This window comes from Kryptolebias marmoratus, linkage group LG9 (assembly GCF_001649575.2).
Source record: "Kryptolebias marmoratus isolate JLee-2015 linkage group LG9, ASM164957v2, whole genome shotgun sequence".
NCBI classification, from domain to species: Eukaryota; Metazoa; Chordata; class Actinopteri; order Cyprinodontiformes; family Rivulidae; genus Kryptolebias; species Kryptolebias marmoratus.
In genome coordinates, this window is record NC_051438.1 from 9,369,571 (window position 1) to 9,386,745 (window position 17,175).

General features: G+C 40.0%; 1 protein-coding gene across 1 annotated transcript in view; it reads left to right on the forward strand.

Moving 5' to 3' along the window:
• Positions 1 to 11,147: 11,147 nt before the first annotated feature.
• Positions 11,148 to 17,175, forward strand: part of si:ch211-26b3.4 (connector enhancer of kinase suppressor of ras 2) — a 67,014-nt gene continuing 60,986 nt past the window's right edge. Inside the window, exons 1-2 of the mRNA XM_017419707.1 lie at positions 11,148 to 11,157; positions 12,138 to 12,301. Of these exons, the coding sequence (XP_017275196.1) occupies positions 11,148 to 11,157; positions 12,138 to 12,301 (174 nt within the window). The remainder of the gene's footprint in view (positions 11,158 to 12,137; positions 12,302 to 17,175) is intronic.

Genomic DNA, 17,175 nt, shown 5'->3' on the forward strand with positions numbered 1-17,175 from the left:
TTAAGAGTTCCTTTCACTGGAACTAATCAGCCAAGTTTAACACCTGAAAAACAACCCCACATCATAATCCTCCCTCCACCAAACTTTACATTTGTCTCAATGCAGTCAGACAAGAACCGTTCTCCTGACAGCAGCCAAACTCAGACTTGTCCATTAGATTGTCAGACAGAGAAGCATGATTCGTCCCTCCAGAGGACATGTCTCAACTGCTCTAGAGTCCAGTGGTGGTGTGTTTTACATCACTTCATCCGACTCTTTGCACCTGGTGATGGAAGGTTTGGCTGCAGCTGCTCATCCATGGAAACCCATTCCATGTTCTTGAGCTGATCTGAATGATCTAATGATGAGAAATGATGAAGTTAGAACCGTTCTAAGTGATGTCTCATGGAGCTCTCACATAATCTGTTAGCACCCCAAATATGTATTTAGAATAAGTCTCAGCTACTACCACACCAAATTAAAAGTCAGTACCTGTAAAATTACCCATGTTTTAGCCATTTTTGTGTTGGCTGATGTGAGTTAGCTGCGGTGGCCACCACGAATCGGTTTGACTCCAAAAAGTATTCAGTTGTAGAAGTTCACCTAAAAATTACTTTTCAAGGTTTCATTGTAAACTGTCTACTGGTTCATGAGCTTATTTACTAACTGACAGATAAACACACACTCAAACGGACACGGGCAAAAAAAACATTATCGCCCTTTCACTTTCCGCAGCAAGCGATGAAGAGTTAACTTGACAAAAAGTCTGTTGTATAAGAAGTGGAAAGACTGTGGCAGTGAGTCAAGTGTGTTTGCAAAAATGTTGGAAAGTTTAGACAGCTCAGAAGTTATGGCTTCACACTCGGATTTGAACATTCTGTGGGAAAATCGTCCAAAATCATAGAACCAACATTATGATTGTGTTAAAAGCAAAGAAAATCAAAATGCCCCTTCAGTCCTCTAAAGTCCAGCTCTGTATCGATGATGAAGTCTGTCTGAGCTGAAGAGCTCCAAAGAAGGCTGGATTTTCTCACTCGTTTCACCAAAATCCTAGTGTGTTTGTGGAAATCTTAATTTTGGATTTTGTCTGTGCCGGACGAAGTATAACCACTAAAAGTCATAGCACACTATTCCCAATTAAGCTGCATGTTTTGATGAATTTTTTTGTGCAGGTTTTTTTTTTCCAAAGCTGCAGGAGGGAAAAAATCAAAAAGTGTGATGGTTAAAGGAAGAATGATGAGCAAACAGTAACTAACAAGAAAAATGACATTTTCTGTGGAAATACAGAGTAAATGCTGAGTCTGATTACTGAGATCTGTTGGATAATGATTTATTAAAGTTAAAAGAAGCAGAACAGAAGCTAAAATTCAGCAAAACTGTCGCTAATAACTAAAATGAGCAAATCAATAGCAAAAGCTAAAATGAGCTAAACCAGGGCCGAAGTAAAACATACTAAAACACTCATAAAAACGTTAATGTACCAAACCATAGCTGACAGCTAAAAATAGATAAACCTTCAGAGCTAAAATTAGCAAAACAATAGCTAAAAGTTAACTACAGTAAAACCATATCTAAAAACTAAAATTAGCAAGACAGGTTTTACTGTAAAATGTAGCTGAAAGCACAAATAGAGGCCAAAAGCTAAATGTAGCAAACAGTTGCTAAAAGCTAAATGTAGCCGAAGGTTAAAATCAGTAAAATAGTGTCTAAAAGCTAAATGTAGCAAGCAGTTGTTAAAAGCTAATGGTAGCAAAAACATAGTAAAAAGCTAAAATGAGTAAAAAGGTAGCTAACAGCTAAATGTAGCAAATCTGCAGTAAAAAGCTAAAAGGAGCATAAGAAGACAAAAACAGAAAAGTAGATTTTAAAGATCAATGAGGAACTGAAGAGATCTCAATTTATGTATTTCTTTAGGGAAAACTTTTATAAATAAACTTAAATTATTTAAAAAGTATAAATGTTGCAAATACTAAAAGTCATAATTCACTATTTCCAATTCAGCTGTATGCTTTGAAATATAGATATTTAAAAATATTTACATGGTATAACTGCACAATGTATGTGGAAGTAGTTTGATGACAATAAACTGTGCAAAAGAAACTATAAACCTGAACACAATGGTGTGAACGCATCAGTATTTCCACAACAAGAGTCCTTTAAGAATGAAACTGAGACGTTGAGCTCGGTCACACAAAGAAAACATTCATTTTTGTTGTAGATATTTATCATAGTGTTTCAAATTAAGGACCAGAAGCTGTGGAGGATTCACTCTCTGAACGTGACTCCAGTTCCACACTGTGGCCCTTCATTTAGTCTCCTGCTGAAACTCTGTGCTGGCAACACACGCACACAGACACACACACACACACCGCCCTGTGGCTCTGACAGTGTGCCTGCTGTAGTTTCAGCCGCATTAAAGATTAAACAATGTTCCTTATCATGGGGTGGAAAACTCTTCCACTCCTCCGCTGTTCCCTGCACGCACCAGAGGACATTCGCCGCACACAGCTCAGAGGAACGCACATGTTTACTCAGCTCTGTGGCAGCGTATGCATGCGTACACTCTGACACATGCACAGACATAAAACTCTGCCGGGAGCCGCTTTAAGTGGGGCATCCGTAGTCATGGAAACCCCATCTGATCTACGTTTGAGTCACGGCACATGTCATAAGATGGAGTTGCGCACACACACACACACACACACACACACACACACAGATATGCATATTGACACACACACACTCATTAGCTTTCCCTCCTGTTTTATGGCCTAAACCGGAGAGAGCAAAATGAACGACAGCTTCAGGAGGCTGAGAGGGAAGGGGTGGGCATGATGGAGAGAGGAGAGGGGATGGAGGAGAGCAGTGCAGGGAGCTGGAGAGGCTGTGGGCACGATATCAAAGCAAGCGCTCCATCCGGCTGCTCGGACAGTGGGGCCAGTGTGTGTGTGTGTGCTCACATGTGCTTTACGGTGTTGATTTTGCACCTGTTGTTCCAGGCCAGCAGTTTTACAACCACGTTTATTAGCTTTTTTTTTTTTCTTTTTTTAAATCTCCAGATCCCACATGAGCTTACATGATAAAAAAAGCCATAATCACCGAAGAGCTTTAAAGTAAACCAGAGAAATTGCAATTTTCTGTGATAAAATGCTGTATGAATGTATGAAGGAAAAAGGCTGGCTAGAAGCTAAAAGTAGCATAAAAAGACAAAAATAGAACAACTATGCTGAGGCAGATTTCAGAATAAGGTTTTTGAAGCAATTACAGAGATCTCAATGTATTTCTATGGGGAACATATCTCTAAATAAAGTGAAATATTTTGCAAAGTGTAAAAGTTACAAAAACAAAACGTTATAGCAGCCATCTCCTGAATGAGCTGAACGTTTTGACATATGAAGGGCTGAAATAGCACAAAGTTTGTAGGAGTAGTTAGACCGGAAAAGTCAAAAACGGGAAAACAATCGTGTGCATGCTGAATCAGCGGTCACATGACTAAAGGTCTGCTGTTATTTGAGCGAATGCATATCACCCGCTGCCTTTCGTGCCCGAGTTTTAAGCTTGTGTTGAGAAACGGCCGAGCTGTTTCAGAAAGCAACGTTACTCATGACCTTTGCTTGGCCTGTTAGTGCTCAGCGTGCGAGCCGTAAAGTGCTCTCTGATTACTGCGTTAAATTTTTAGTTCAGTGTGTGTAAAATTAATTAGGTTAGAGCCATTTTTTTCTGTTTTTAAGGTCAGTTTTGAACTGGCTTGACTCCTAAAGTTGATCAGTTGTAGATGTTACTTTCTGAGAGTTTCACGAAAATCCCTCCAGGCAGTCAGGAAATATTTTTGCTAACAAACACACACACACACCCACACACACATACAGGCAATTACACAATCGTCTGGCTTTTATCACAGTAAATCTTAGCCAACACCAAAATGGCTCCAGCTCAGTCAGTTTATATTGAGCTAATTTCTGGTACGGCTGTAGCTGAGAGTCATCTCCAACATGTACTCTGAGCTCTAACAGATCACACAAGATCTTCATTTAAAACTTTGACATGCAATTCGACGGGCGACAGGCATTCCTTTAAGAAAAACTACTTTCATCTGTTCAGCTACTGTCCTGAGGCTTCTTATTCTTTTTCTTCTTTTGTTTTGTTTGTTACAGTTTTAGTCCGGCCTGCAGTTTGTGAAGTACCAGCACATTATTAATTTAGTTCCAAGCTAAAGTTTGACTTATGGGTTGTTCAAGCGTTCAAAAGGCACCAAAACTAAGGCAACCAGTGTTGCTTTTACAAATAACGAACAACTTGATTGAAAAAAGAACAACTTTAAGCTAGTCAGTTGTCTTTTTTTGAGCCCAGATGATTCATAAGTCTGTGTTCAGCACCTCATCATAGAAACAACAACAACAAAAAAAGACTTCCTGGGAACGGGAGCTGGTCTGAAAATGGCCTGAAATTTCTAAAAGCCACCTTAAAAGATCACCAAAAAAAAAAAAGCCTGTTTTCTTGCAAACTAAATTCAAGAAACGAGGAGAAACTCGGGACGTTGGCGCTATATTTGTCTCCCCGACACCACGGCGGTCACTTCAGATTCTCTCGGGCCTTTTCCTCCGTGAGAGCTGAGCCGTGAACTCTTAGCACTTTCACGCCTGACCCTGTTTTCCTTTTGTCCGGCGTCTTGACGGGAAGCCCAAAAGGACTGCCACATTCCAAAGAGGACTCAGTCGTGATCTGATGAATATTTCACAGCAGGGAACATTTTTAGAGACTTGTGTCACTTCTGTTTTGCCCGCCCGCCCATGCGAACGCGCTGGCATCTCAAGAGACGAGGGCAGGACGCACACCTCAAGCTCGACCTGCCCGAAACACGACGAGCAGGAGACACACACTGTTACTGATCTCACTTCGTATTTGCTGTTCGACAGCAAACATGTTCTCTGCGTGTTTGAGTTTGCTTCAGCTGGACAAACACTCTTACTGTTGTTCAGAGTACAGGGGTGTGTGTGTGTGTCTTTGTGCGTGTGATTAGCCTAGCATCAGTGCAGGATTTTGTGGGGCAGCAACCGCTGATCCTTACTTCTGCTCAGAGGGCTTTCTTGCTCTGGTTGCCTGGCAAACCTCGTGACTAGCTGTATTTTGCCCAGAAAAGGGGAGAAAGAAATGGAGGAATCGCATGAAATGTGAACAATGCTGTCGATAAGAGACGCTTGCTAAAGGTTTTGCACACTGGATAAGATCAAGAGACCAAGATCTTTTTTTTTTTTTTTTGATCCCCCACCGAAAAAAGGGGAAAGGAGGCGAGAATGTTTTTGTTTGTGTGTGCACACATCTGTTAGCAAAATATCTCACAAGGTAGTGGACGTTTTTTAATGAAACTCACGGAACGTAATCTTTGGATGCACATCTACTACCAGTTAACATTTGGAGTTAACCCAATCCAAAATGGCCACCACAGCCGATCAACCGTATTAAACACAAGTTTGGTAATAACTCAGCCAGTGTAATAGATATTGAGCTACATTTTGTTGTGGTAGTAGCTGAGAGTGATCCCGAACACAAACTCTGAGGACTAACTGATTGCACAAGATCTTTGCTCAAACCTTTGCTAATAACTATTGGAGTCAACTCTCTATGTCTGTTAGCAAAATATCTCCTGAGCCGTTGGATGGATTTAAATGAAACTCTCAGAAAGTAACCATTGGATTTACATTTATGACTGCTAAATTTTTGGAGTCACTCCAATTCAAGCTGTCTGCAACAGATAAGCAACAGTAGAAAAGACAAAAATGGCTATAATGCAGTCAGTTTTATAGATATTGAATTAAAATTTGATGGGGTAGTAGCTGAGAGTTATTGATAACAGATACCTTGAGAGCACATTGCACAGGGCCTTGTAATATTCTATGAAATCACACAAAATATTATTTTTAAGATTTAACCAAAACACTTAAATTTCTCAGCATCTGATGATCTCAGTTTAAGGCTCTAACATGTAAGGGTGATATGGAATCCTTTAGCAATGCTAAGCCTGTAATTAACAAAAAGTTTAACAGGTTTTAGCTTTACTAAAGCCCCCGAGGCTCCGTTTGAAGTCTTTTCTCTCAACTATTACAAATGAAGGAATTAATAAACATTAATGGCAGGCAAAGCTCCGAATTTTGTTGTGTTGATTATAAAGGGAGGAAAATTACTCATTTTTGGAAACACAAATATAGAAATCTCTTGAAATACCCCAAAAGATTTGACACTAAACTAAAAGAAGAAACGTTAGTTTGTGTAAAAATCAAAACAGCTCTCATGACAAACGTATTAATTGAACCTCACGCATTATGCTAAGCAAACATATTTCGGTTTAGTCAACGCGGCATGTGTCGTAACTGTTTTCTTTTTCTGTTTATTTTTTATTACCTGTATTTTGGAATTCATACCAAAATTATGTTTTGTTTTTATGGCCTCAATGGAGCGAGAAGCAGTATGCAAACTGGTTTCATTTCACCTTCATTTAAAAATTAAAACACAAGTGTGGCAAAACTTACTTTTTAAGCAACAATGAATTCAACAAAAAGATCCTAAAAACATTAACTTACAATCACGCAAACCTATTTCTGCAAGTGTGATTTAAAAAAAAAAAACTCTACATCATCTCATAATAGCATCTCATAAACTGGAAAACTAAATCTGAGCAGACACTTTAATCATCGTGTCATTTGATGTCGTGATGCAGGCAGCAGTCCTGGTTTTTAAAAAAGCATCGAAACACCAGATAGCTGTACGGATACACTCAGTGTCGACAGGAAAATGAGAATTGTGACGTCTGACAAAATGAAAGGTTGCTTAAAGTTCAAAGAGGTCTTGAGTTTTAGCTGCAGCATCCATGTTTACAGGCGTGCTACCCTGTAAACAATTGCTGGTGGCGGCAAATGTTTTAAGCGCTTCAGCTATGAGATAATATTTTATCTCCCAGCTGGAATCATTCCCAAAGGAAACAATCTTACACATTTCTGACACACTGCAGAAACCTGACCCTGTGTGTATTATCCTGCGTGTTTGTCAGCTCTGACCCCCATGTGCTATTTACAGCTGGCGTATGAACTCAGCAGATGAACCCAGATCAGCTGTCTGTCCTCTGGGGACTCCAGGGATGAGACTTTCTGGCTCATCCGATTGGCTGGCAGCTGTGTGTCACACTCAGGGTTTATACGTGTGGATTTGGGCTTGTTTGTATGTTCCTATGCTTGCCCTTTTATGTGGATGTACACTTTTGGTCAGAGGCTAGCATCCACTCGTCACGGGCGTCAATGTTGGGCTTTTAATCATTTCTTTAAGCTGTTCTTTTCCCCCAGATGGATTGACTGAACTACGTGCGACTTCAGTGAATTTTAAAAACAAGAAATGGGTGCACAAGTTCAAATTTATTGTGGATTTTCTCTGTTCCACACAGTTAATCCACAAGTTTTTGCATAAAGGCTCAAATATATAAATATTAATACTAATATATGTTTAAATGTCACTTTTTGTATCCATCAGAAAACGTCTGTCGTAATTCAGTCTGGATATTTGAGCTCTGATCTTTGCAGAATTGGTAGGGTTTATTTCACACGGTTGGTTTCCTTGGACGGACCTGGATTCCAAGCAGAGTTCACAAGTTTTCAGTAGGTTTAAGGTTGGGGGTTTGGGAAGGCCAATCCAAAGTTTAATGTTAGCCTGTTTTATCCAATCAGAAACCAGCTTTGATGAGTTTCGGATCGTTGTCCTGTTGGAGCACCCAACTGTGTCCAGGTTTCAACTCTCTAGTTCAGGGGTGGGCAACCCTGGTCCTGGAGGGCCACTATCCTGCATGTTTTCCTTGTTTCTCTGCTCCAACACACCTGATTCAGTGGTTAAATCACCTCTTCATGTTCTGCAGAAGCCTGTTAATCACACATTGATTCAAATCAGGTGTGTTGGAGCAGAGAAACAAGTAAAACCTGCAGGATGGTGGCTCTCCAGGACCAGGGTTGCCTACCCCTGGTCTAGTTGTTGATTTGAAGTGAATTCAAAGAATTTAGAAGTAGTCCGCCTCCTTCATTATTTCATTCACTTTGTGCAATGCACCAGTACCAAAACATGATGCTACCACCACCATGCTTGACAGCTGGTACAGAGTTCTTAGGTTTGAAAGCCTCACTTTGACTCCGCCAAAACATACTTCTTGTCATTGTCTCGTCTGACCATAAAAATTGTGCCCAGAAGACATTTGGCTTGACCATTAATCCTGGTGGTGTCTCTTTTGGAGCAGGAGATCCTTTCTTGGTCTCAGTCTCATGAGATCGTCTCAGGATCAGTAGCTGTTCAGAAATGGCTCCAAAAGACTTGTAAATCTACAAGTCTCCTAAAGTGCGTTCCTTGGACTTTCCCATTAAAAGAATGCTATCAAACAAATCCTTTTTATGCTGGCAAACAGAAACCACCAGCTGTAGTCAGTCATGATCACCAATGAGACATTAACAGGCCTTAGTCTTCTCAATTTCAAAGACATCCAGGAACCTCCAGCACCACTTATTAAAAGATTTAGATGAATTTGTGTATAATTCTGACCCTGTATGGATTAGAGAAAATCCACTTGTGCACCCAGTTCTTTTTTTAAAACCCATTGAAGTCGTATTTTTTGTAATCATTCCACCCTGTAAAACAAAAAGGATTTCTTTTATCAAAAGCCCAAAGTTGGTATTATTGCCCATGATGAGTGGATTTAAACTTCTTACTGCAACTGTCACTGAGTATGGACACATATTTCTCCCAGCAGAGAAAAAACAGACCTTTCATCTAAATGTGTTTTGCAGAAATTGGATGTAACTACAGTGAGAGCCTTTTCCATAAGAGCACAGCTAACCTTTTTTTTTGTTCCTTTATTCATCACTCCTTAAATAAATTACATTACTGTGCAAATGTTTTACACACCGAAAGCTGAGTGCATTTGCTTTCAGAGGTAATGTCATAAATAATTCTGTCAGTTATGCGTCACAAAAAAAGGCATTCTTTGTTTCGGCAAAAAGCCCCAGTTTTCCGAGGCACACATGCGCGCAGTATCTCGGGATAAACAGGCAAGTTTCTGCAGAAACCGTGCTTCCGCTCCTCTGTGGATTTGCATTATTTCAGCTGCTTCTGTTTCTTCATTTCTTCCACTCTGTGATGCTAAGATTAGAGCTCTTTGGGGACGGCTCCAATTGCAGACTTGCTCATTCCAGATATTTCTGTTTGAGTGCGATCGTACAGTATGTTTTGGTTGGTTTCCCCTCACCAGAGAGGATTCTGGAGCATTTGGACGCCTCCCTGGTGGGTTTTAATGATGAATAATGATCTAAAAAAAAGACAGAATTCTATATATATATTATTGACACACCAGGAGTCACAAAGTCAGACATCAGTGACAACCTTGGGTGTTGGGAGTCAACTTCCGGCTAGATTCCTTCCAGTTTTTTCCTTTGATATGATAAATTTAGGGTTATTTTGCATTGTAATATGAAATATCTGTTACAACACTTGTAGGAAATACTTGTATTTTTTTATCAGCATGATATTACCAAAAGGAAAAACAAAAAATCCCATTTGTTATAAGTAATTATGTTAAAAAATTATTACAAATATTATTGAACAACAAAACGTGTACAATAAATAATAAAATACTGCAGTTGACCAATTTTTAAAAAAATCTAAAACCTAAAGGGTTACCAGAAAGCTGCAAGAGAAGAACAGTTCATTTGTATCTCATGCAAACTACGCGAGTGAATTTTTATATTTTACTTTAAAAACAAAAACTGTTTCAGTTCGATTGCTGGGAAACCTCTAACATTTTGTGAAACGTCACCGTCACCTTGTTGTGGCGCTTTCTGCGCCCTCGTGAAAATGAGCTGATAGTTTTCACAGCAACAGTTGCCAGAGGCCTGCGTGCAGACTCGGTATCACAGCAGCTCTCCATGTGGTAACCTTGTAAGATTTCATTTGAAACATATGCTAACAAATGGGACAGCGGGGTTTTCCCACAGGGGGGGGGATGTTTTCGATGAAATGAATTTCACTTGTGCTGCTGCAGTTTAGAGCCTCTTACAGATGTGTTAGATTGGAAATTGCTCTTTGCCGTTCTTTATAACGAGATCACTTCTGCATGTCTCTCTGAGCAACGGAAGGCTTATAGTTTGTTTGTTAAGTCCCATGGCAGGACGCCTCACGCTCCTGATATTCCTCATATTTGTAACAAGTGTGTGTGTGTGGTAACTGTATTAAGGTGCGACCACACTGTCTGCTGTCGGTCTGCGTTGCTTCCCTTGGGCATCAGTGTTTTCCTCACAGGTCCGCTGGGCTTTAACAACAACAGCAACAGTAGCTGTAATTGTGTCGGTATGTGGGACTGTGCTGGATGTGTGTGTCTGTGGAGGGGCAGGGTGGATGTGTGCGTTTTCCAGCAGGTCTGTGGGGAGACGTGCGTTCTGCTGACTCTGCTGGATTCACAGCCACAGACCTGCTGATTTGTAGTATCTGACACTCACCTGTGTGATTAGCTGTTTGCATAGCAAGCGCACACACCTACAGCTGAACAGGGCAGGGATGTGTGTGAAAATACGACAACTTTTTACTTTATCCTACCCTTAAAGGCTCTAGTTCTCATCTTTTGAATATGGCTTCGGTGGAAAAGGTTATGAACAATTAATATCTTACCTGTTGTAGATAGCGCTTTGAACGACCTCAGTTTGGAGAAACAGAAGTTGATTCTGACCAGGTTGATGAGCTGATGAGCCAGTCTGAGTTGAGCCAAACCAAAGTGGATTGCTGCCGTCTTAAAACAACTCCAATCTCAAATATTTTATCATGGTTCATGTGAACAGTATTCCACAAACTTTTACATCACCATCAGTTTCAAATTACACGGTTATTCTGTCAGAAATATGGTGAAGGCGTCAACGTTTTCAAGTTCCAAGTTGGAAAAATAACTAGAATGTCTCCTGAAGTTGGAATTCTGACTCTGAAAATGTAAGGTCACTGTCCAACCCCGATCTAAATGTCCAAAATGGCTGCCCCACACAAGAAAAGTGATAACAGCCGCAGCATTATATATTCAGACTCACATACTGTACGGTACTGTACTACTTCTATTAGGAAACATGTTGCTCCAGCATTAGAATGTGTTACGATGCAGGACAATGTTGGAAGGTTTGGAAAGTGTAAAACAACACAATTTTGGAGTAAATTTGCTAAACAACATCATATGCTTTGATCTTCAAAACGCTTATTGTCTGACCTGCTCGTGCGAGATTTCCTGTCCAATCTTCTCTGTTTTTACCTTGTCCATGAAGCCACACTGACACCTACTGTAAATAAAATAGGTAAAATAAACACAACTATTTTGTAGTATTACCGCGGGAAGCATTCCAGGCTGCACTGGAGGTGCTACAGCTAGCTGCGGCTGCTATTTTTTCTGTTAAACAATCAGAAAATAAATTGTGCAACACGAAACTAATAAGGATGTAGGTTTATAAAATAGCGGCCACGTGAATTCCTGAAATTCTGACATTGGAACCATTTTAAGACTAGCCATTAGCTCATCAGTCCAGTCAGATTTAAAGTCTGTTTCTGCAAACCGAGGCCACTAGAAGAGCTAGGAATGATGTTGTGGAAATGTTGTGGAAAGATGTTCATAACCTTTCCACAACACTCCACTTTGAAAGATCCGGACTATTCCTTTAATCAGACTTTATGTCACTTTAATGGACTTCTTGTTAAAAGCAGTAGCATCAAAATAAATCTCATCACTCAACGATTTGGGCTGACAATCAGATTCAGTTGCAGTGCATCAACAGATGCTTCCTGGTGATTGTTAATAACTCGTCACTAAAGCATTGAAAAGACATCTGCTTTTATCCTGGCGTTTATCTTTAGTTTCTGTCTGATGGAAGAAGACAGAGACGTGAACATCTGCTCTCATGCTTGCACACTGCACTGCGTTAAAAATGACAGTAATCTGTGAAGACATTTTTTACAATTTCCCAATTTTCCCCCCCTTTTTTGTGTCTCCGAACAGACCCGGTGTCCTTCCGACCACTCGTCAGGCCCAAACGTTTTGTCATTAACGACCACACTGAAAGAAGACAGACAGCGTGTCCTAATCTGCGTCTGTGTCGTACTCTCCACAGGTCTGGACGACTGCCTCCAGCAGTATGTGAAGAGTTTCGAGCGGGAGCAGATCGGGGGAGAGCAGCTGCTGCACATCACCCATCAGGAGCTGGAGGAGCTCGGGGTCACCAGAATAGGACACCAGGAGCTCATCCTGGAAGCTGTGGACCTCCTCTGTGCCCTGGTCAGTCTCGAAGTGAACAGTACCTTTGTAGTCCCTCTGTAGGCAGTCCGTGTCTTTGTCAGCTATGAGACGATGCACAAATCCAAAACACAGAAAACACAAAGAGAAAGTCAGGAGTATTAAGAAATTAAGGACAGTTATCTTGCTTTAAAGTATGCTGGATGAGTTTAGAGTGCTGCAGTGCTTTGTAGCACAGAATATAAATAACTAGAGACTTTCTCAAGAGATTCTGAAGGTTACTAATTTCAACATCAGCTTTGGAATAATCTAAACTAAGAGAAAGTCCTATAATTTTGCTCAAAAAGGCATAATAGCTGTCAAAATATACACATTTTCAGTGTTTTTGATTTGAATTTTTATGCTCCTAGCACAGTTTCTACATCATTAAATGAATGTTTGGAGGTTCATGTAACTCAAACTCATCGTGGTTTTTATAAAAATTGTTTCAAAGAACAGCAAATATTCCTCATCTCTGTTTACAACTAAATTCAGTGATCAGTTACGAAATTTTCCCGTTTGAGTTTGGGATATCTCAGCACAGCTCATTTCAGCTGATCTTAGCCCTAACTTTCTGCTTTAACGCTCTCCACTGCTCCGTTTCCTCCCAGAATGACTCCACTTCTGTCGACTCTCGTTCTCACAGCTTTCCGTTTCCTTTCAGAAGAAGAAGAACTTCACCTTTTCTCTTTCCACCTGCTGTCTCTGATTCCATCGTTCTCCCTCTGACTCTGTTTACATTTAGGGATTATTTCATCAACCTGACATCTGTCACTCTCCAAGACTGTGTGAAGTGAACTCACCAGTGTCTGAGTTTAAACAAACCACTCGTAATTGTTGGCAACAAAATTTGACTCCGCTGATTTTGTTCATTTATTACAAACTATGCAGTATCCTTCTGGTGGAGAATGATTCGTATTTAGTGGTCATTTTTATTATAGATGGTACACATACCCAAAAAAAGTCTAATCAGAAACATTGAAAAATTGATTGAGGAAATAGAGGAAAGCTTGTTAGTAAAGTCGATTTGTTAAAGGCAATGTATGTGGATGTATTTATATTTTTGGGGTAATCGCCCGCTGCCAAAGGCAAATGTGAGATAATGTTTTTGTCCATGTATGTGTGTACGTGTTCATTTGTTTGTTGTGTTAGCAAAACATCTTATAAAAGACTGGACTGAAGCTGAAAAAGTAATCACGGGATGTGCATCTACAGCTGATTGGCTTTTAAATTTCCAAAACCAATTCAACATGGCCACCACAGCAAACTGATGCTTAGCAAACACAAAAAGTGGCTGTAACTCAGCCAGTTTTACAGATACTGAAAATACTATGCTGTTTCAATATATATATATGTCTATATATATATATATCTTCACAAGTCATTGACACTGACTTAAAAACAAAACATTTCGGGGTTGTTGCTTTGTGCGAACTTGCTCGGTCACTGCTGACTGTATGTGCAGCGGCCCTGCTCAGGATTAGAGAATTAGGGGGAATTAGGTGCTACTCTCCCAGAGAGGGAGCGGGGGAGAGGTGAGAGGGAAGGAGAGAGGGAGAATATGTAGAAAGAGTGTGCAGGATGCACCTTATCTCTCAGGCACACATGGCTGGATTAGTTAGAGCTGTGCGAATGCGTTTGGACAGGGTAAGAATGTGTGTGTGTGTGCTAATCAGCACCTCTTCGCATTCAAATCTTCCTGCATGGGAATGAGCACCCCAGAGTACCGATCACTATATATGCCGTAACTGGACACACACACACACACAACACAGATAGATTTAAGGATGCCATTTAGGCAAGATAAAGCGCTAAAAAAAATACTGGTGCGAGTACTTTTAAAGGATTATTAGGTTTTCACGACCTGGGTCTTGCTTTTCTGTTGCTTCAGCTATCAATCATATTCCGAATTAAAAAAAAGAAAATGTATTTTAACCGCTGAGACCAAGAAACAAAGTCTGGAGGAGAAAAGAGAAGCAGTACGGCAGGTTTAAATACAGCCACCACTCTGCCAAAGTTAACAAGGAACATGAAAAAGCACAGATGAAGAATTTGGATACTCAGTCACAGTTTACAGTCTCTAATCGTGCTTTTGCTTAGTACCCTGATTTCACACTAAGCTCAATCACAGTTACAGTCAATCCCAGTGTCATTTTGAGTACAACTAGATTGAAACATTAAACCTAGCATCTTTTGAAGAAATGCACAGTTCTTGTGCGATCTGTTAGCACTCAGAGTACGCGCTGGGATTGACTCTAACCTACATCAGATTTCAGCTCGATATCTGTAAAACTGACTGAGTTATAGCCATTTTTTGCGTTTGCTAAGACTAATTAGCTGTGGCGTTCATCTTAAATGACTCTAAAAGTTAATCTGTTGTTGATGTGCATCCAATGATTATTTCCTGGGAGTTTCACTAAAAATCTGTTCAGCGGTTAGTGAGATATTTTGCTAACACAGAGACAAAGACACAGCCAACTTCAGGATCGCTGGCCATTTACTCATGACAGCAGATGGGCGATAAAACACCCAGTTTGGATGAAACGCGATTCACTTTAGTGGCAACCTTCACCGTCATTAACTGCACCACTCAGACAACAAAGTCCTAAAGCAGCTAAGGCTGAATCATTACTGTCACTGGCAATATCATTAATCATAAGGAAGAACAAAAACCTGGCCCTGTTGTCTGTATTTAAAATGAGGGGATTCTTTGGCCCTGGGTCACGGCATGTTTTAGATGATGACTAAGCTGGCTGGAAATGCAGTCAGATTTTGCTGCTAGGATATCTGCCAAACAGATGTCTTTGTAGGTAGGAAGTTGTTCAACAAGGGAAACTGGCTTTGAAAAATGTAATGTCACATGGGACGTGTCAGACTGGACAAATAACCAGATGTTTAACACAGCAGGCTGCAAACACACGGGTATTTTTTAAAATTTATTCATTTCTAACTTGTTTTAGATTGACTACAGAAGTCAGGCCACCGATGTGTGTGTGTCGTTCTTTGTAGTAATTTGCTGTCAGGTGAGGATACAGAGACTCGCTTTCTATGTTCACACGTTTCTTGTGGTGCTCCACAGGGCCCTGTTTTAGGACTACTTTTCTGAGGTTTACTCATTTCATTGTGTGAAACATAATTTAGATCAGAAGTTGTCCTTTTCTCTCAAGCAAACATTTAATGGACCCCTCTGCACTGCTCTAAATATATATGAAATGCTTTCTGCTGTGTTTGCACTTCTTCACGTGCAAATGGTGTCATCAGTAGATAAAACAAAACAATGTTAATAAGTACTTTTTAAAAAAGAGGTTCATAAACTCTTATTTTGGTGGATGTAAGTAGCCTCAAGATGTAGAGTTTAGAGGAACAATAACAGCCTAAATGGCACATGCCCACCGTTACTTTGTGTACTACAAACCAAAACAACACTGGAACTGTCACCACATTTTTTGTCACATCTGTCTCACTTTTATTCTGTTCCTGCCACTAATCTTTAGCCAGGCTACGGATACTTTTTCTGTGTTTTGATATGTTTTTAATGTGGATGCTTTTGCCACCTAACGGTGTGGCGATGGTGTTTCAGTGTTTTTGATAGAAATGGTAAAACAAAGGGGATTTTTTTAACACAGTAGTGTAAATGAGGGCTTAAATGATGCTTCATAAAGACAAAAACAAACATTTAATTCTCTCTAGAAAATTAAGTTTTTACTTAGTCAAACATTTATATTTTCTGACTTGAGGAGGAAGCTTGTCTTGGCACCTCCTAAACATTTAGTATTAATTTTGCAATTTGCTGTTGTCTCATACTGCAGCTCTTTCACACAAATAAGAGCTGCCCTGTGGTTTTATTTCTTAAAAGTTTTTTTAAAACATTCCTCAGGTTACACAAAAGGTATAAATTCTATTTCTTATATTTTTTCACTTCAGCCAATTAGACAAAACTCCTAAGTTGTTTCGTATTCAAAATGAATTTCGATTGTCATCCTTGGATGTATCTCTGTGATCTCTAAAGTAACTGAAGGTCCAGCAGTCACTGAAGGAATGCATGTCGCCCGCCACCTTTCACGCTGGAGTTTTAATTAAGATCATCTTATGTTGAAGAGGGACGGAGCTATGGGATGTTGTGCACCAGCTCAGGCGAGACCTCACAAGATGTGTTGGTTTGTGGAATAAGTGTTGAGGGTGACTCTCAGTCAGTGCCACAGCAAACGTTAGCTGAATATCTGTCAAATTGACTGCACCCGATTTTGGCATTGCAAAGATTCTAAATGTCAATCAGACTCTGTAAGCCATCTTATTTTTGCCAAGAGGTTTGTAACCATTTCCATAAGCTGGCTGATTGTTAGAAAACAAATAAAACCAAACGCTCTGTTACTACGATCCGTTTGTTTTCTGCCTCATTTCAGCTCCACGGCTGTAAACAGATCTTCCTTTAACTGCAGCAACAAGAACTTGTCTCCTTTTAATTTCGCGTATAATAGATGTAAATCGCATCAGGCCTTATTATTTAAAATTATACAAAATTCATTCGAGGATCAAAGCCAAATATTCCACCGCTGCTGCAGAATCAATATTCTCTTGATGAATAGAGGCTTACATTTCTATCGTTGAAGCTCATATTGTGGACTCCTGCAAATACAGCTTAGCAATCTTTTATTTATTGTGTGAATGCTTTTAAGCATTCACACCATTGTTTTCCTGTTTCTCTTTATTATCTATTATTATCTATTATTATCTATTCTGTAACTATTCCGTACGTTTTTTGGCACCTATCTCCTTCCACAATTTTTCAGCTATTTCAACCATTCATATATCAAAACGTTCAGCTCATTCGTGCCATGTGGGCTATGACTTTTGGTATTGGTGCAATTTCGGCTGTT